General features: G+C 40.9%; 2 protein-coding genes across 2 annotated transcripts in view; both read right to left on the reverse strand.

Annotated features, from left to right (window-relative positions):
* The window catches only part of LOC131482518 (zinc finger protein 260-like), a 215,915-nt gene that overhangs the window by 2,481 nt on the left and 191,973 nt on the right, over nt 1–21,461 (reverse strand). The window lies entirely within an intron of this gene.
* Nucleotides 68–20,445, reverse strand: LOC131482500 (zinc finger protein 334-like). Its single transcript, XM_058676843.1, has 5 exons — nt 20,346–20,445; nt 6,867–6,924; nt 1,003–1,129; nt 778–870; nt 68–171 (listed from the first exon to the last, which is right to left on the reverse strand). The coding sequence occupies exons 2-5, from the start codon at nt 6,900–6,902 to the stop codon at nt 83–85; spliced, it is 345 nt and encodes a 114-aa protein (XP_058532826.1). The 5' UTR covers nt 6,903–6,924; nt 20,346–20,445; the 3' UTR covers nt 68–82.

A 21,461-nucleotide genomic window follows, 5' to 3' on the forward strand; every position in this document is an offset into this window, starting at 1 on the left:
TACAATTTTCCTTTCAGTTTGTGTTTCAATTATGGTCAAAGCTAATACTAAGCATCTTTGGCAATGCCTCTCTTGGGAATTATTATATAATTTTGGTGATTACAACTTGCCTGAAGATTATTTCTTGACTTTTCTGATTAGCTCCAAGCAGCTCATTCTTTCTGTAGGGATCTGCAATAAGGAAAAGAGTAACCATATCCATGAATCACATCAAAGAGTTTCTTCTCCAATGCTCAACGAAAGTCAATGAAGTTCGTTGCCATTCTAGATACAGCAGATTTTAACTTAGTAAAATATGAACACTTATGAGCATTATTTATAAGCATTATATCTTCTTTATTAATGCATTCATATAATAATATTTGTTAAAATAAAAATTTCAATTACTTGGCACTGTGTATTTTAAGTTGAAACAGGACAGAAAATGTGACACAGAGATTCAAAATATGGCTTGCAGTAGCTTATATCCCACTACAGTGCCAATTTTTCTTGTCTTCACTATTCTGCTTCAAATACAACTTCCAGAAAATTTATCTTGGGAGATGGCAGATGATGATTTAAATGCTTGGTATCATTGAAAAGACCAATATATATTTCTAGCTTTATTTTTATAGGCTGGCAAAGTTTGAAAGGCACTGCTAGAATAAACCTAAATATGGAGACTATAGACTGCCTGTTTCTCAGCTGTCCTTTAGGAAGAAACTTAAAAACTAGAGAGAATTCCATTCAACATATACTGAGCTATGTATCAATTCCCTGCCCACTATGCTCACCTACCTGGAAGTCCCTGGTAGACAGATTTTTCCACTGTCTGTGGTGCTGATTCTTGCTCCAACTTGAGGATCACAGTAGGCTTTGTCATGTGGTACCCTGATCATGGAAAATAATGAAAATATTGTGAAATCACTACTAGTCCTATCATCTACCAAACTTGATACACTCTTCTTTCATTTGTCATCTATACAGAAGTATTCTGCTTGGGCAGGACAGAATTTCACTCACCCACAGACAGCAGATTGTTATAGGTCTCAAGCATCACCTCTCTGTACAAGGTCCGCTGAGTATTGTCCATATTCTGCCATTCCTCTGGGGTAAATTCCACAGCCACATCTTCAAATGACACCAACACCTGTAACAGCACATGTCTCCTCAGTTCTGGATGACTACATAGAAATACTGACAGTTCATTGTATGTATATTTAATTTGCACCTCTATGAATGCAACTTAAATTACAATCAATATAGCATCATTGAGTAACAACAAAATGAAAATATCTTGTTCCTTATTACTTTTGCAATTCCAGTACTTCAATGGAACATTCCTTATTCTCTTAAAGGTTGTTCTGTAAACATTCAGTTGCTAATGAATTTTTGAAGTGACCACTAGAATACACTTTCAATCACTCCTCTTTGGATGGGCACCTGGATTGTTTCCAAGTCTTACTGTTGCACGTTGTTCTGCTGTAAATATAGGATTACAGATCCCTTCTCATATGTAGTTTTCATTTCCTTTGGGTATATTCCTAGGAATGGGATAGCTGGGTCATTTTGTGATATGGCAGGGTTCTTTGCAATTCTCTAAGTATTCTCCATACTGATTTGCATAGCAGTTGTACTAGCTTGCACTCCTACTGGGAGTTGGGTATTTGGGGAGGGAAACCAGACCCTACATAATTATACCATAATATTGAAACCAAAAAAACAATATGCAAAAAAGAATACATTTGTAGTAAACACATCACTCTCAGCTTGTCCCTGTTATTGCCACTCTGTTCAACTAAATTAAAATCAATAATCATAAACATTCAGTGTAAGCTGAGTGTAATTCTGCTGTGTGTGTTTGATTTGCAACTTTATAACTTGCATGGCAACATAGAGTAAAAACAAAATAAAATATCTTATTCTGTTCTATTTTTGTAATTCTGAAGTTACATTTCCCATATTCTGTATCAGATTGTTTTCTGTAATAAACACGAGATAATTAACATGTCAGATAAGGAAGACACATATTTAATATGGCACAGAATAATGAGAAAATCTTTGAATAATTTATGAAAGTTTTTCTCACACATCCTGATATTTAATAATTGTATTAAGCAATAATAAGATTCAATTTCCTTCTTCCAACATAAATAATGAAATGCTGGAAATATTTAGACTAAACTTGCATAAATAAGTAATTATGTCATAGCATATTAGATATATATACATATATTTGTTTCAAATAAGTATATATGTTTCCAATAAATTAAAAATATATTTGTAATTATCCCATAATCTTTTTCATTTTTGAATATGCACATATTAATATTCTTTGTACTTTGTTTTACATTTTATGGAATAACATTTACATTAAACTAAAATTTTAATTACTACATAGAGAACTATAGCATAGTAGGGAAACGACGTGCAGTCTCATACAGAACTATCTTCTTATAAGCAGCAACTAATATCACACAATCACAGCCTGGCAGTTCAACAGAAAATATACAGATAAGGCAAATGCCACATTGTAACAAATCTATTTTTTAAATATATTTTAGAAGCCCTTTAACACTAACCACTTTTTTGGTTGTTCTTGTCTTTTTCTCCAGTATTTACTGAATTTATGTACAGAATTTATGTACTTATTTACAGAGCTAATGTAGCTGATATAAACAATTGGAGCAATTTCTTTTGTTTCTTTCATTTTCCCCTGTTACATTTCTAAACATCTTATTTATGTTTTAAATTCACATTGCACTGAAGAACTTAATTTTTCATCAAGTGATCCCAACAAAAGTAAAATGACCAGTTTAATAGGTAAAGGCTATCAATGTCATGAGATGAAAAGATATGTTTCAATCATACAGTTTACAAATACAGATCACTAAAAAAATAGAATATCATCCTTCACCATTTGTTTGACAAAGATATAAATCAAAGAGATAAGATTCCATTTTTTTTGTTGCTTGTGATTCTTTAAGCGATTCTGCATAATAGAACGTCATATCTGTGTATCTGTATTAAGGATATTTCACTTAACATCTTGCCCTCTAGTTACACATATTTTGATGAAATCCACAGAATTTTATTTTTCACAGCTGAGTAACAGTCTATTGTACGTATAGATTATGTTTTTGCTATTCATTCATCTAAACATGGGCACCTTGATTCATTCCATATATGGGTATTATGAACAGTGCTACTATAAACGAGATGGTTACAGGTATCTCTTTCACACCATGTGTTCATAACTTGCAGAACATACAACTAGCAGATGGACTGCCCAATCATGCAGCAAGCTAATTTTTAATCATCTAAGAAATTTTATACTAATTCCCACAGTTACTAAATTAATTTATAATCTCTAATACACTGTATAGAAGTTCTCATTGTTTACATCAACACCAACATGTCTTACCTTTCCTCCAAATATCAATAGCCATTCCAACAAGGTTGAGATATTATCTTGTGATTTTGTTTTACATTTCCCTGATGATTACTTTCTGAGAACTATCTATTGAGGTCCTTTGGTCATTGCTTTACCAAAATGGGAAGTATTATTATGTTGTTAAGATCACATGGAGATTGAAAGGTAACAGTGTCAATTGGAACAACACATGGAATTTCTTGTGTCATGATATTTGACCAATTTTTCAGTGCAATGCAGAATCTGAAATCAAAGCTCAAAAGGGGTGAACACTAGAATGTGATTTTATTTCATCTGGCTAGGAATGAAAAACTGTGTGTTTACAAAGGACTTTATTAACATGACACACTCTGATAAAAGCACTGGAGATTCAGTGACATGTGGAATGATATCAACTAGCTTGAAATATGTGTAACTGCAGACTGCAGTAGCAATTTAAGACCGTGAAAGTGAAATGTTCCCCACATCTAGCAAATGTTATACTCCTAATAATTCAAGAAGCACATATTACAAGTACAATCTCTCTAGGAAAAAAAATTAATATTTCCTAATGAAATATGACTTTTCTTCAGATTTGGGAATTTTCTGTCTGCCTGCTTTTGACAGATTTCTTTACTTGAAAATCAGAGAAAGAGAAGTTAGAGAAGTGGACCTGGTAAAGTAACCAAAGGGAGAAAGTTCTCACCTTGCATGCCCTGGGATCACATAGAGGCACCAGGTCATGTCTCAACTAATCCACTTCCTCTACAGCTCCCTGCCTGTAGCCTGGGAACGTGGTAGAGGACAGTCCAAAGCCTTGGAACGCTGCACTCATGTAAAAAACGCAGAAGCTCCTGGCTTCTGACGTCTGATCGGCTCAGCTCCATCCATTGCAGCTACATTTGGAATGAACCAGCAAATGGAGAATCTTTCTCTCTGTATCCCCTTCTCTTGTATACTTGACTTTCCAATAAAAAAATAAATCTTTTAATATAATCTTTTTCTCATTTTTATTTTTGATGATGTTTACATAGATTATCAAGGTGGGAAGACTCAAGGTTCAGGAAAAAGAGGATGTGATCTTTGTTTCCAAATTTTCTATTTCTTCCTCCTGTATACATATATATGTCTATATGTGTATATATATGTCTAAAGGGATAGACATTCCTTCCAGTCAATTACAGTGTCATTGTTGGGTGGGAGGGCTGTTGGGGACTGCTCCTCTGCTCTCTCCTTTCCTAGTCCATAGGAGTTGTGCTCACATTCAGTAAATGGACATGTCTGCAGTGGTTCCTGCAGCCAAAGAACAGTGATGCTTCAGCACCTCGTTGGTCTCAGTGCCTGTTTGTGGGAGACTCAAAAGCAGTACAAACAGATTCTAAAACGGACAAAGAAAAAGACTACAAAGACATTTCTACGAAGATAACCAAAAGGTGAATTAGCACGAGAACATTCTCAGCACGGTTTGTCATTAAGTGAATGGAAATGGCAACCACAATGAGATACCACTTTAAATGCACTGCAATGTATTTTATTAAAAAGTGTTCACAAAGAGAAACTGAAATTAGGCATTACTGAACTAAGTATAAAATGATGAAACTAATATAAGAAATGGCCCTAAAGGACTATGGTGTTAACCTTCTCACAAACTTTGGAACCAGTAAAGGGTATCCCAGTGAAGAAACAGGCAACAGTGTTTTCATGGTCTGCCTTTATTTTCTTTTGAAGCTGTTAGTATTTCTGAACTGAACTGTGGCAAGGTGGGCCGAGCTTCCCATATGCGCACAATCCATGTCCTGAGTGTTCCACTTTCAATTCAGTTTCCTGCTTTTGCCCCAGGAAAGCAAGAGAGGATGACTCAAGTCTCTGCACACCTGTACACATGTGGGAGACCCAAAGAGGCTCCTGGCTTTAGGCTGGCATAGCTCTTGCCATCAAAGACCTGGATAATACTCCTGACTCATGGCTACAGACTTGTTCACCTCTGCTCATTCTGGTTATTTGAGGAGCAAACCAGCAGATGGGAGATGTCTCTTTGTCCCTCTTTCTTTGAAACTCTGCTTCTCAAAATAATCCTTCTTATAAAAACAAACAAACAAACAGCCTGCAATAGGAAATGACATTGTGGCATAGAAAGCTAACCTGACATCTGCCTCACTTACAATCCAGCTCTAAGTCAATGCGAACTGGAAACACAGGAAGCAGGCTCAAGGACTCGAACAGAGACTCAGCTGGCCCTCCTGGTTATTCTCTGACATGGTCCAGCACTGGCCATTGTAACCACTGGTGAATCAATTAGCAAATAGCAGACATATCTGTCTCTGTCTCTCTCCTTCCCTTTCTGCAAGTTAGTCTTTCAAATAAATAAATAAATAAATAAGTTTGTTTAAAACTTTAATAAACAAGCAGCATATATCCTTCTCCAGACATTCCTGTAGCAGCTCATGAATATAATACATCCTCCAAATGCTATTAAACATTACACGATTTCAGCAACTCCAATAAAGCAAAACTGGAAAGTTAAAACAATTTTTTTTGTATATTTGGAAACTCCTACTACTGCAAAATGTTGAGTTCTATTTTCAGTTAGGTATCAAAAAATTCTCATTTTATCATGTATAACATTAGTAAACACCATTTCAAACTTTGACGTCCTACAATCATTAGCTCCGGCCCGGGGTTCAGAACTCGTGAAGTGTGCGTGGAGTCGGCGCAAAGAGAGAAAGAGATGGACCACTAGGATTCCATGATGATAGTGGACACGGCAATAAAGCTGTCCGCTTTATTTATACAGAACCAGTCAAACTCTGGGTCAGACTTTCCACGTCATGGTCAAGTGGGTGTTTCTAAGGACAACCCTGCCATCTGCTTTATCCAAAAACAATAGAAATTCCTGCTACAATTCTTATCCTACAACCTAATCTTGTATCACAAAGAAAAGGAGAACCTAAAGATTAAGGAAAGAATGAAACCCTAAATACAGGTCCCTTGATTAGCATAAGGTCAATGGGGACAGCCAAAACAGTAGGAAGTTCACATTGTGTAAAAAGCCAGTCTCACAATAGCTAAAATGCCTGGGCAGATTAGAATTCTTCCGCAGGGTGGTCCGGTATCCATGCAGAGGAAGGTGGAGCTGCATCCAGGTGACTGTAGACATCAGCCGGGCCCTGCCTCAGCAGGAAGTTCCTTGTGGCCCTGCCTACAATGGAACAATGTCCTCACACCCTCGTGTCTCCCACATCCACTGCACGGACCCCAACACTTCATTTCAATTTGAATCATGTAATAATAATCATGTCTCGTTATGGCATCAGAAAACATGGAAAGTTTCAATCAGCTTTTATAGCTCAATGTCTTAGTTATGACAGTTTTACCTTCTTCCTCTCATACTTGCTTTTTCACTGCAGTTTAAAAGCCATCATAAAACTCCTAAAATACAATGCAAAGCAAGCTGAGAGGTAAACAAACAACTTACTGAAGGTACGTTTGTGTTCTCCAGCCTGGGATGCATGCAGTGAGCTGCAGGGCTGCACCTGCAAGAGAAGGTGGAGAGAGGGCGTTATGAATTGGTCTTGCTTTTCCCTAGTCTCCTTAATGGTTCCTACTGTGCTAAGCAATGTCAACATGGAGGCAGACACAATGGCTGGAGACACAGTAGCCATCAGCTTCCCTGGGCAAGAACAGTGCTTTACAAGTGTCAGGAAAGCTTCCCAAAACAGTATCAACAATGTCAATGATTTGCAGTGGTTATGTTCAAGTTATCAGTTGGTTGGTGCAAACAACTACTATTTATTTTAAAATAATGCTACTTGGCTTGGCACCATAGCCTAATGTCTAAAATTCTCACCTTGGATGTGCCGGGATCCCATATGGGTGCTGATTCTTATCTTGGCTGCCACATTTCCATTCCAGCACCCTGCTTAGGCCTGGCAAAGCAGTCAAGGATGGCCCACTGGCTCTGGACCCTGCATCTGCATGTTACTTGGAAGAAGCTCCTGGGTCCTGGCATCAGATTGGCACAGCTCTGATCATTGGGCTATTTGGGGTGTGAACCAGCTGATGGAAAAGCTTTCTCTCTGTCTTTCCTCTCTTTAAACCAGACTTTACAATGAAAATATTAATAATAATAAAGTTATTGCCAGGCACTAACTTATTTTTTTCAACAACCATGTTCAAATTACAAATTACCATAGGAAAAATATTATATATATACAGATGTTCTTTTGGTGTCTATGGGTATGAAGTGATAGTATTTAAAATGAAACTAAGAGGTCCTGGCATGGTAGCCTTGTGGCTAGAGTCCTCATCTTGCATGTGCCAGTATCCCAATGGGCACTGGTTCATATCCCAGCTGCTCCACCTCCCTGCTTCTGGCCAAGGAAAGCAGTAGAGGATGGCCCAAAGTCTTGGGACTCTACACCCACATGGGAGTCCTTTTAGAAGTTTCCTGACACCTCGTGCCTGGCTTTGTATCAGCTCAGCTCCAACCACTGTTGCCACTTGAGGAGTAAACCAGCAGATGAAAGATTTTTCCCTTTTTCTCTCCTCCTCTCTGTATGTCTGACTTTACAATAAAAAAAAGATAAATCTTAAAAAACAACAAATGTACACAAATAAATAAATGAAATGAAACTGAGCAATCATAACACTAATTTAAAACCACATCCTCCTCAGAGATGGTGGCTGTCTTCAGGACAGATCACTGGGTCCCTTCTAACTGCTATGGGCAGAAATACATCTCCCTATATTTTGTATCATGAAAGGAAGAGCACCATTGTGACTCTACAATAAGACCACACTATTAAGAAGTTAATTAGCTGGTCTGGTGTGGTAGCCTACTCACTAAAGTCTTTGTCTTGCATGAGCTGGGATCCCATGTGGTTGGTGGATATTGTCCCAATTATTCCATTTCCCTTGTAGCTCTCAGCTTGTGGCCTGGGAAAGCAGTAGAGGATGGCCCAGGTCTTTGGGATGCTACACCTGTAAGAGAGACCTAGAAGAACCTCTGTTCTCCTAGCATTGGATTGGCTAGGGTCTGGCCATTATGGCCACTTAGGGAGTGAACCAGTGACTAAAAGATCTTTCATTCTGCTCGCTTCTATCTGTAAATATGACTTGCCAGTATTTTTTTTAAAAGGCAATTAGCGGGCACGGCGGCGTGGCCTAGCGGCTAAAGTCCTCGCCTTGAACGCCCCGGGATTCCATATGGGCGCCGGTTCTAGTCCCGGCAGCTCCACTTCCCATCCAGCTCCCTGCGTGTGGCCTGGAAAAGCAGTCGAGGACGGCCCAATGCATTGGGACACTGCACCCACGTGGGAGACCCAGAAGAGGTTCCAGGTTCCCGGCTTCGGATAGGCGCGCACCGGCCCATTGTGGCTCACTTGGGGAGTGAATCATCGGATGGAAGATCTTCCTCTCTGTCTCTCCTCCTCTCTGTATATCTGGCTGTAATAAAATAAATAATAAAATATTTTTAAAAAGGCAATTAGCAACAAAATATACCCTGACAGTGAAGCCCTACTGCAAACTGACTTGGTTTCCTTTAGAGAAGAATGCACAGAACAAAGAAAACACAATGTGAAGGTAAGAAAGATGGAGGCTCTAAGTTGGCCAGGGTGAGACACCACAGAAGAAACAAAATCTATTTTCATCTTGCTCTTAAATTTTCAATCATTAGAACCATAAGATGGGTGCCTGGAACCCTCTACATTTGAACTGTCACTAAAGAATTGAGTGTGTGTGGCCTGGGAGAGCAGGCTTGCAAGTGATGGGGATGGCACTGGTGGGGGGATTATGCCCATACAGGTAGAGCAATCCTGGGAATTTTCTCATGTGCTTGGTTTCAGGAGGTATGGAGGAGAGGAGGAGAGGAGGAGAGAGCCCTAAGGCTAGCATACAGGCATGGTATGTTGGTGGACTGGGTTTGAAGAACTTGGAGAGAGCTAGGATCTTGGTTTGGTAGCGAGGCAAGGTCCCAGGCTGGCACACATGCCAGGAGCTTGGAACCTCACAGGGTGGGCAGAGATCCAGGCTAGAACATCACCCACTGGTAGACTGGCCTTCAGAAGACTAGGCTGTGGAACCCATGCACTCCCAAATGCAGGGACTGTGGATTGCTCAGGGAAGGGGATAAATGGATGCATGGGAGGCAGGACCACTGAAGGAATATTTTACAGGTGAGGAATGACTTCTGAGGGAATTCTAGTGAAAAGTCACTATACTTTCAGGTAAAGTAGAGACTGACATCTAGTGGGTAGGAGTGGGCAATTGAAGATCTTTCTGCGTCAGACCAGTGCACCGACCCACACGGGAGACCTGAGCTGGGCTGGTTAACATGGACTACCACTAACCACCATCCACTAGTGCACAGTAAAGGTAGGGCTGGGTCCCAGTCTGACAGGGACAGATTGCACTAGCTGTCAGTGAGTTCCATAGAAGGGGTAGATAATGTTAGGCTGGGACATGACCCAAAAAAGCATGCAAAAGAACTAGGTTTGGGTGCAGATTCTTTGGGGGACATATGGCCCTGCCTTGTGGAACTGTAATTTCCTCCGGTTTGCACAAGAGAGGGGAGTTGTCAAGGACTGAGCTAGACATGACCATGGAACCCTCTGACACACATTGGACTCAACAGGACACACTGGTCCAGGCTGCAGCACAGAGCAGTCTGCTGCACACAACACAGAGGAATCATGGTGGGAGGCAGGCCTAGTAGGGGTTTTATTGGCTGTCAATGTGATTTGGATGCAGTTCCCAACTGGTGTGTGTGAGGGCTGAGTGTGGGGTGGGTATGGCTGGACTCCTCCACAGCATCTATTAGTTGGCATAAGAGAAGGGACTAGAGACAAAACTGATCCAGCAACTACAACTACCAGTGTGTGTGTGTAAGCTGATGTGGGTGACAGACTGAGCTGGATCCTGTACTGGCAAGCACACACAAGAGTCAAGTCTGGGATCACCTCAGACTAAATTTTATTAGGGATTCCTTCCACTGAATCAATCTACTCAGGACTCCAACCATGGGGAGAAATGTGAGATCTGTGCTCTGACCTTGGAGTGCATGTGTCAGATGAACCTCCACAGTTACTGAAGATGGAGCAGTGGACACCATGCTCAGATGCACATGGGGAATATGTCAGTCCATTGAGGCCTGCAGAGGACATCCATTATCATAGCAGATGAAGGAGGGCAGAACAAATTGGACAGCTACACCAGCCAAGTATTGATAGCAAAGATTTGGGTGAATGGAGACTATCATGTGGACTATGTCAACCAACAGACCTTGGAAGGATATTTTATGGAAACCACTTGAACAGAAACCTCAGAGCATGCTCCACCTTGGGGACCTTGGAAAATCAGATGGACATTCTCAGTGTTCAGGAATGTTGGGGATTTGGGGAGTGGCTTCTCTCCTTCTTTCCCCACCCCCCAGAAACAGAAAGAGGAAAATTTGGAAACAATGGTCTCATCCACTTTCCCCGCATTCATGACCCTTCCTAACTTAATCAGTGTCCACATGTGCATGCACCCTCCTCAGCTGTGTAAACATCATCAAAATTAAATTTTAATAAAAACCATAAAAATGAACTACTGTGATTCAAGACACATATTCGATAGTATAATTTTATCACAACCAAAACACACTCTTAGTTTCAACTATACTTCCTATTAACAAATGAGAAAGAATTGACCATCATCAGAGAAATATAGAAATCAAAGATTTCACTTAAGCTAGGCAACACCTAAAGAAAAATAACAGCAAAAATATCAAATAAGCAACCTAAGTACCCATCTGCGAGTCACAGAAAAATAAGACACCCAGTATGGGAACAGTAAAAGGAAATTTAAAATAAAAATTAGTAATGAAATGAAGATAAACTATACCAAGCAATATTCAAGATAAAACATGCATTCATTTGTCTTCAAAGAAATCAAAATTAACACATCTCTTGCTAGATTATAAAAAAGTAGGCTAAAGTACATAACATCAAAAAGAAGAGGAACATATTAAAACGGCTATCACAAAAGAGCAGTGGATCAGGGCTGTCTGTGACAAACACGGCTTGTGACATGAAATTCCCATGTAGATGCCACCTCAAGTCCTGCCTGCTGTATTTCTCTCTCTGTTTATATACATTTATTTAATTTTATTGGAAAGTCAGATATAAAAAGAGAGGAGAGGATGATCTTGCGTTGGCTGATTCACTCCCCAGGATGCCACAATGGCCAGATCTGAACTGATTTGAGGCCAGTAGCCCAGAGTTTCTTCCGGGTCGGTCTCCCATGACTTTGGGCTGGCCTCCATTGCTTTCTCAGGCCACAAGCATGGTGCTGGATGGGGGCTGCTTGGCTTAGAATGGGTGTACATATGAAATCCTGGAACATGCAAGGCAAGGATTTTAGCCACTAGACTACCACACCAGGCCAGGCTGCTTTATTTCTGATCCAACTCCCTGCTAGTGCACATGGGAATTCAGGTGTCCCAGGTGCTTGATTCCCTGTACTGATGTGGGAAAGCTGGAAGAAGCTACTGACTCTTGGCTTCAACCTTGTCCTGCTTTAGCCATTGTGGCCACTTGGAGAGGGATAAAGAGACAGACATCTCTCTTTCTGACCCTCCCTCTTTTCTCTATAACTCTGCCTTCCATATAGATAAAATTGATCTTTACTGGGGAAAAAAAAGAGGAAATGCAATGGCTCACTAGGGACAACCAACAGTAATTATAACCAGTAAGTTGTTAGAAATGCTGAATTTTTGGGTACTTAGTATTAGCCTATTAAACTGAATAAGAAAGGCACTAAAATACCCAACAAAACCAACAGTAAGTAACAATAAATCAGGAATAAAATCTCTTCAAACCAAATGTCAATACCAGGTATCTTCATTACTAAATTCTAGAAAAGTAACACAAATTTTTTTGAATTATTTTAAAAAATTCACAGTGGTAAAATAGCTCCAAATTTATGCTGAGCCTAACAATACTTAGATTCCTAAACAAGACTGATACAGCAGTGGGAAGATATTCACCTATATCTGCCTAAAATAGAAAAAACAAACGACAACAGCAACAAAAGGAATTGCTCAGTAAAAATGCAGTTTCCATTGCTGTATGATTGATTTTCTGCATATTCTTTTCAATGCTTCTTCAGAAATTATTTTTGTTACTCCAGAAATCTAGTTTAAAAAATCATTAACAACTCATACATCAGTTTATGTGGGCCCGGTGCAGTAGCCTAGTCTCTAAAATCTTCACCTTATACTTCCTGGGATCCCATATGGGTGCCAGTTCTAATCCCAGCAGCCCCACTTCCCATCCAGCTCCCTGCCTGTGGCCTGGAAAAGCACTTGAGGACGGCCCAAAGCCTTGGAACCCTGTACCCATGTGGGAGACCCAGAAGAGGCTCAACACTGTGGGATTCATACAGGCTCAGTTCTGGCTGTTGCGTCAGCTTGGGGAGTGATTCAACAGAAAGAAAATCTAGCCTCTCTGTCTCTCCTCCTCTTTGTATATCTGACTTGCCAATAGAAGTAAAATGCATATTAAAAAAAATAATTGACAAGTATACCTGATAAAAACAGATATAAAATCATGTAAAATAAATGCAACACATCAAAAAACTCAATCATAATAACTAAGCTGCACCTAACCTGAGGATGTATAAAATGGTCCAATAAATGCAAATCAATACAACAAATATTTTATATAAACAGGATGAAGGGCAAGCATTTATTAAAATGATCTTATAGAAAGCACTCAATAAAATTCTACATTAACAAATATAAATATATGCCTGAATATACCTCCATTGAGGTACACAGAAATAGACCCCGATAAAGTAGTATCTGCAGATGACAAATGCAGAGCTGTCACACAGCTGAATACCAAAACACCACAAGTACTACCTCTAAGATATGTAACCAAATCAGAATGACTACTTTTCTTTGTTATGTAATTTAATATTCACCCACATAAAGTAGACAAGAAAGGTAATAAAAGAGGCAGAAGTAAAAAGGAATATACTCCTTTCTTTTTGATTCTAGATTTCATTTGCATCCCCATATTTTGTTAATAGTGAACCATAATGAATGCCAAGAGACTGTATTCAGCCAGTAAAAAGAATAAAGTACTGTTATTTGCTACAAAATAGATGAAACTGAATCTAATAAAATGAAATAAAGCAAATGGAAAAAAAATCTAACATGTTATCATATATAAGCATTAAAAAAATAGCTGCCAATTTAGAATTGTGATGCAATGGGTTGGTAAGAGTGAAGACCGTGGATAGGAAGGAGGTAGAAGAGGCAGCAAAGAGAGACAGAAGGAACAAGATCCAGTGATCCATCCCAGTGTGTGGTGACTGCAGTTAACAAGGGATAAGCTTATGCAGGACCCTGTGTGCTGTAAAAGCACAGATACATGGAAAGCCTGGGCCCTTGGTTTACTCAGCTTATGCTGTAGTATACTCAAATACTACACTGTACCTTATAATAATATTCAAGTACATGTTGATGAAAATTCTCTATAATTTTAAAAATCAGAATCATCCCTTGACACTAACAACAATCTTTTTAGAAGAAATTTCACAGTTCCCCATCTATAAAGCATAGTATCTATATCTATGTCTATATCTCTATTTAAATTTATTTGCTTGAGAGAGAGAATTACAGAGCAAGAGTCAAAGCCAGCCAGAGAGATCTTCCCTCCACTTGTTTACTCCCCATGTGGCCACAAAGAGGCAACAAGGTCCAGACCAACACCAGGAGCCCAAAATCCATTGAAATCCTCCACAGGGGTGCAGGTGTCCAAACAACTGGGATATTTTATGCTATCCTACAAGCACATTAGCAGGGAACTAGATCAAAAAGTGAACATCAAGGATTTTAATTGGCCTTTATATGGAATGCTGGCATTGCATGCAGCAGTGAAACATGTTATCTCAGAACATGTCACAAGGATCGTTTAAATGTACAAATATGGTAATCGAAAAATCAGGTTTGCTTTTTCCATTGAACTAACTTCACATCCCGTTTATGATTCACAACAACGTTACCGGTTATTTTGCAAATGCCACTGCTGGATAATTAACCTTGAACTAATTGGAAAGAGAGTTACATCCCTTTTGTTACAATGTCTCTATTCATTTCAAAGGATGAATGACAGAAATACAGATGCTTCATTCACTGGTTTATTTCTGAATGCCTTTCCTAGCTGTGGCTGTGTCAGACTAACCCCAGGTACCCCTCTTGCATCTCACATGTGGGTGGGACATATGCAAGCACTTATGCCACCACCAGCTGCTTCTCAGATGCATTAATAGGAGGCTGGAATGAAAGAGCGGACTCGCCAGGACTTGAATTATGCGCACTGAAATGAGATACATTCATCCCAGCAAACACATACTTTCTGCCACTGCTTTATTCATTTTAATACTGCTGTCAAATTACAGGCAAGATATTCAAACTCGTATCAGTGCATCTCAGTTAACAACAGTGATAAAACAGCACATCATGAGGTTTTAGCCTAGCGCTTAAGAAACTTCTAGCTTCCATTGGAGAACCTGGGTTCCACTCTTAGGTTTTACCCTGATTCCAGCTTCCTGATAATGCACACCTTGGGATGCAGTGGTGATGGCTTAAGGCACTGGGGTTCTGCTACCCACAGGAAAACCTGCACTGAGTTCTCAGCTCCCAGCCTATGCCCTGAGACACACTTGCATGTTGTGGACATTTGGGTGGTGAACCAGGGCATTGGAATTATGGTTTTCTCTCACATTCTCTTAAACAAATAGCAAACAAATTAATCAAAAAGTACAATGTGATTTTGGATGTCAGATCATTGAAAGAAGTGTTTGACATCACATGAGAGAACAAACATTCAGTTTCTTTGTTCCCATTTAGTGTAAGCCACTTTAAAAATGATACTACCAACAATGAACAGAATTGATACAATTTATAATAAATAAAAGGAATGACAAAAATTATATACTGGATGGGTAAAAAAATTCTAACTGTAACATACCTGAATGTTTTTGAAATGGTACAGTGTTATTTAAAATTGAGTTTAGGGCCAGGAATGGCAGCCTAATGGCTGAGGTCCTTGCTTTGCACACACTGGAATCATAATATAACTACCTGTTCATTTCCTGGCTGCTTCAATTCCCAAGTCACCTACCTGCTTGTGGCCTGGGAAAGCAGTAGAGGATGGCCCAAAGTCTTGGAACCCGGTACCCATGTGGGAGACCTAGTATGCTCCTGGCTCCTGGCTTCAGATTGCTTCAGCTCTGGCCAGTGAGTGCACTTGGGGAGTGAATCAGTGAAAGGAAGATCTTTCTGTCTCTCCTTCTCTCTGTAAATCTGACTTTCCAACACAAGTAAATCAGTAAAATCTGTTTTGGATTATTTGCAAATGCTCATTGCAGATACTAGGGAACCTCCCCAAACTAAAATTTAGGAGATGCATTTCTTTAGTATTTTAATCAATGACAGAAAATGCAATCCTGTAAGATATTCAGTTACAGTGAGGTGTGGGCATCTGGGGAGTGATTGAGAAGCTGCTTAGGAGACCCTCACTCTATACTGGACTTCTGGTGTGTTTGCTATGACTCCACAACAAATTCCATCTTGCTGCCAATGCATTCCCTGCAACCAGGCAGGAAATCTCTCAAGTATGGGAGTCATTGCACCTGCTACCATGGACACTGATGTAGTTCCTGGCTCCTACTTTTGTCTAGACCTTGTCACAATCTTGCAGGACATTAAGGAATTAGCCACCTGTTGGTAGATCTCTCTGTCTCTATGACTTGTATAAATGAAAAAAATTACTAAAAATTATTTTAATATAAAAGGAAAAGAAATAACTTAAAAATAGTAAATGGCATGGATGTTTGGTGCAGCTTTTTGCACACAAGTTTGAGGACCACATGCTTCTTAAAGTGATTCTACATAGAGCAGCACATAATGTGAAGGAAAATCTCACAGGACAGCACGGGAGGGTACGTACCGACTAGCCAGCCATAATCAGGACAAGTGAATGCCACAGTGTCAGTGCCCAGCCAGTGGGAACTGCTACTTAGCAATGTGATCAGAGATCTCAGTGAACACTAGATGAAGAAAATAAAGTCAATCCAAGTCCTAGAGAATCACAAAATAAATAAGTGCACATGGGGGAAATGTTAGAGTGCAATCCTACCCTACCAACACCTCATACAACAACAGAATTTATCCACAATTTATTGTCCCATATGTGAAGCACTTGCTATGAATTAGCGTATGAGAAAAAAAGCAAGAAAAAACTATTGTAATCAGTATCAACAACTAAAGGAACTGGCAGTATTGGGGTTTATAATATGTAAAGCTGCCAATTGCAACACCAACATGCCACATGGAATCAGCTGTTCCACTTCCAGCCCAGCTCTCTGTTCATCTCCTGGGAAAAGCAGTGGAAGATCATCCACGTGCCTGGGCCCTGATCACCCACACGGAAGACCTGGAGGAAGCTGCAGGCTCCTGGACTCAGCTTGCTCCAGCACTGGTCATTTTAGCCATCTGGTAGTAAGCCAACTGGCAGATCTCTGCCTCTTATGTTTAAACTCTCAGTTGAAAATAAACAAATAAAACAAGCAAAAAAGTAATAATAATAATAAAAAGACATTCATAAGGCTTATGTATTTATTTGAAGGCAGGGAGAAAGAGATCCATCTTCTGGGTCTCTCCATATATGGCAGCACTTTCCGGGCCAAAGTGAATCAAGGAAATTAGAGTTTCTTCTGGGTGTCCCACAGAGGGGCAGGATCCCAAGCATTCGGGACATGTAAGGCTGCTTTCCCAGATTTCCTTGTGAGGAGCAGAACTGTAAGAGAAGCAGCCACATTTTGAACCCACAAGCAGGTAGCAGCTTGATGTGATAACACATTACTGAAAAATACAGATTAAGCAATCACAAAGATTAATAATCAGACAGTACTGGAATTCAGTCAACCCCTGGGAATGGAAGATCATCAAAGAGACCAAGACCTGAACCGAGAAAGGTTTTTTCCTCAATAGGTGTTAAGTGGGCACAGCATTCCCACCTAAGTGAGCAAACTGTACATCAAAGCATCAGCACATGACACAGAATGAGCTCTGGGAAGCAGCCTGCTTGTACTTCACAGGGAGACCCACACTCAGCAGCTCCCCACATCCCCAGGCCTTCACAGGGAGACCCACACTCAGCAGCTCCCCATGTCCCCAGGCCTTGGGGATCACTCTCACTGAGGACACAGTGCAGAAAACCAAATTAAGGTTGTGGCCTCAGTCATTTTCTTTAACACCAGATATGTTATGTTTGTTTACCACCAATTTATGACCAACACTTAATCACAAAACAATTCAATTATTTCATCATCTGCAGTTAATAGAGGCCTCAGGGTCAAGGCTCAATCTCTTACACAGGTCCAGGTTAATGTTAGTGGAGTGCAACAGTCAGATCTTTCTGGTCTTTAGTCCCCTTTAAGAAATTATCTGGGGGTCCAGTGCAGTATCCTACCATTTAAAATTCTCCCTTGCATGGGCCAGGATCCCATGTAGCTGCCAGTTCTAATCCCAGCCACCCTGTTTCCCATTCAACTCCCTGCCTGTTGCCTGGGAAGCAGTTGAGGTCAGCCCAAAGCCTTGGCACCATGTACCATTGTGGGAGACCCAGAAGAGGCTCTGGGCTCCTGGATTTGGATCAACACAGCTCAGGCCTTTTCAGTCACTTGGGGAGTGAAACAATGAATAGAAGATCTTCCTATTTGTCTCTCCTCCTCTTCTCTGTATATCTGCTTTCCAATAAAAATTAATTGAAAAATTTTTAAGAGGACCCTTGTCCCAGATATTGAGCACAAATGATATTTTATTAACCCAGTCACACCCAGTTTTTTTTTTTAACCTTTTTACCAGCAGAATTCGACCACTGCAAATATTCCCTGAACTAATTTATGAAGCCAGGCACAAATACACTCACAAATATATAAGGCCAACAAAATTTTAAATTCACAAACATTCTTTGTTGGTACAAATTATCCTCTGACTAAACCAACTTTTGTGTGCAAAATGAAACTGCTCTGTATCCCAAGTACACTATCCTAGGATTCATCTGGGCCATTCCCAAGGTTTTACTCTCTAGTAACCAAGGCTGAGAGAACCCAAAGTACATCCATCATTTCCTTAGATGATATTAATATGTAACCAAGGAATGGAGCCCTAGATGGATAAAGAAAATATTAATGCTGCAAGGGGTCAGCAATATAAAACGGATGGCACACAAGAGATGCCCTCCAGTTTTATGGTAGCAGCTGCCACTCCGAATGCAACTCCCATTCTACTGCTATCTTTCAGCGGGAATGAATGAGTGAGCCACAGGATAAGTTAGTCCTATTTGTTACAAAGTGTTTTGAAACTCAGAGAAACAAAAAGAGTGTGTTGAGGACCATTTAAATGTTTCAATGGGGGATCGCAAGTTGAGGAATTTTGAACAAAATATGTGGACTTAAGTAAAAGGAAATGTACTAAGACTTTTGAAGTTTAATTTCCTTTTTTTTTTTTTTTTTTTTTTTACTGGGCAGGCTTTTCATTCACTCTCTCACTTCCTACTTGCCTGCAATAGCCACAAGACTGAAAATAAGTCAGGTTTCTCACATGGGTACCCAAGCCACTGTCTGCTGTCTCCCAGACGGGGCATAATTTGCACAGAACTGAACTGAAACCTAGTCATTCTAATGGAGACACAGGAGTCCCAATGTCATCTTTTTTTTTTTAAAGATTTTTTATTATTATTGGAAAGCCGGATATACAGAGAGGAGGAGAGACAGAGAGGAAGATCTTCCGTCTGATGTCTCACTCCCCAAGTGAGCCGCAACGGGCCGGTGCGCGCCGATCCGATGCCGGAAACCAGGAACCTCTTCCAGGTCTCCCACGCGGGTGCAGGGTCCCAAAGCTTTGGGCCGTCCTCGACTGCTTTCCCAGGCCACAAGCAGGGAGCTGGATGGGAAGTGGAGCTGCCGGGATTAGAACCAGCGCCCATATGGGATCCCGGGGCATTCAAGGCGAGGACTTCAGCCGCTAGGCCATACCGCCGGGCCCCCCAATGTCATCTTAACCACTGTCACACACACCCACACAGAGCAATGATGCCTTCCTGTGCTGTGTCAGGCAGGCATTCATTGCTTCTCTGCCACACCTGCTGTTCACAGCAAACAGTTCTTTTAAAGTGCTAATGCTGATTTTGTGAGAGAGGAAGAGGAAAAAAAAAGGCAACTTACTGAATTGTGTCATGTATCAGGAAATAGTGGCTAATGATGCAATTTTCCAGGGCAGAGATCAGCTCTTGGCATTGAGGTAAGAGTTCTGGACATTCAGGGGTTTATTCCCTGCGTTAATGCTCTCTGTTGAACCTGACATAGTCCCTCTACAATTCATGGGGACATTTAATCCCAATTATGAGAACTTAAGGGGATGGGTGACAACATATCAGAAACCATTGGGATAAATCAGTACGGTGCCTTAACAGTCCCTTTGCATGTCTGCAAGGTCGCTGTGCCACCCCAGGCCTCTACCAAGCAGAAAACCAGCACCAGATGCTGCCCTCAACCTTGGAGCAAAGCTGTGAGGAAAACAAGGCTGTTTGTTCTAACTGCAGGAGTCTGTGCTGCTCCGGTGTCAGCAACAAGAAAACTGCCCCAGACCCTTAGCAGGAGCTTCACTGAGGACTGAGCTGGGGGCTGAAGACACTGTTTCTCAACTCAAGAAAATCAGGCCAACTTAAAACCTGAAGGTCGGAAGGTCGCCGGGCACTCCCCCCTCCTCACTGCGCAATGGGTTCAACTGGGAGTCCTAGTGTTCAAGGTCAGTGCTGCAGAGTGAGGACCCCAAGGTCCCCCTCCTGGCCCCCGCCCGGGGGCCCCGGGGCCTCAGGAGATGCTCCCACACACTCACCCTTCCCAGCTGCTGACGAGTCGGGGGTCCTGCAGAGGCTCCTGCTGGGAGGGAGCTCACAGGGCAGCACTGGCTCAGCCTCCTGGGCCTTCTCGGGAACAGAACCAGCAACGTGGAAATGGCGGCGCCAGAGAAGAACCTCCCGTCTGCTTCCAAAGGGCTTCCTGGGCTTGCGTGATTGGATGGCTCACACAGACTTGAACTACGCACGACGTCAGAGGTGGTGCAGCCAATCAGAAGTACACTGGATTTCAGCTGGTCCCTAGGATTTGTGGAAGAAGGGGGAGTAAGGGGCGGGGCTACACCTCAGGCTGGGAGTGGGCTCCTCTGTTGCAGCTTGAGCCTTCCAACAGCAGGGGCCGCTGTCTCCTCTATCAGTCCATCTCCTGGCCTCTCCTTCCCTCTCTGCTTCATGATCCTGTGCAAGTACGGAATTCACTGAATGTTCAATAGATTCTGGGACTTTGCTTCTTTGTATTGGCTTTATTTTCCATTAGTTCATTCGACTTTAAAATGCAGAACTGAAGAATATTTTGAAAATACGCTATAAAATATTTTTTCAATCTCATTTCTCTTAGTGATGTTCATTTCCTGGTCTGCATTTTTGTTTTCATATTGTTGCATATCTGTTTCTTATTAGCACATAGTAATTTGATTGTGTATATTGACCTCCTACCCAGAATTGTTGCTTGATTCTCTCATCAGTGTGTTTGGCTTTCCACAAAAGGACCATTAGCACACATTGATAGCTTTGCTGCTTAAAATTTGACCATTCTGCTACAGTTTCCTTTCTGTGTTTGATTTCTTCATTACACATTCACAGCAATGTGTAAGAGACAAAGTGACAAGAGGGATTGCCCATATTTAGGGGGAAAACGTGCAATGTTATATATATTATATTTATATTTCCTAAGTTGTGCAACATATGTATTGCTGTAACTTGGTTTCCATAGTTTGTGGCTTCTCTTTTAAAACATCGTTTTTTTTAAGGATTTTGAAAAATTGTATTGGAAACTCAGATATACAAAGAGGAGAAAAGACAGAACGGAAGATGTTCCATCCACTGATCTACTCCCCAATCAGCCACAATGCCCAGAGCTGCACCAGCCTGAAGCC

The sequence above is a fragment of the Ochotona princeps genome, chromosome 18 (genome assembly GCF_030435755.1).
Source record: "Ochotona princeps isolate mOchPri1 chromosome 18, mOchPri1.hap1, whole genome shotgun sequence".
Lineage (NCBI taxonomy): Eukaryota > Metazoa > Chordata > Mammalia > Lagomorpha > Ochotonidae > Ochotona > Ochotona princeps.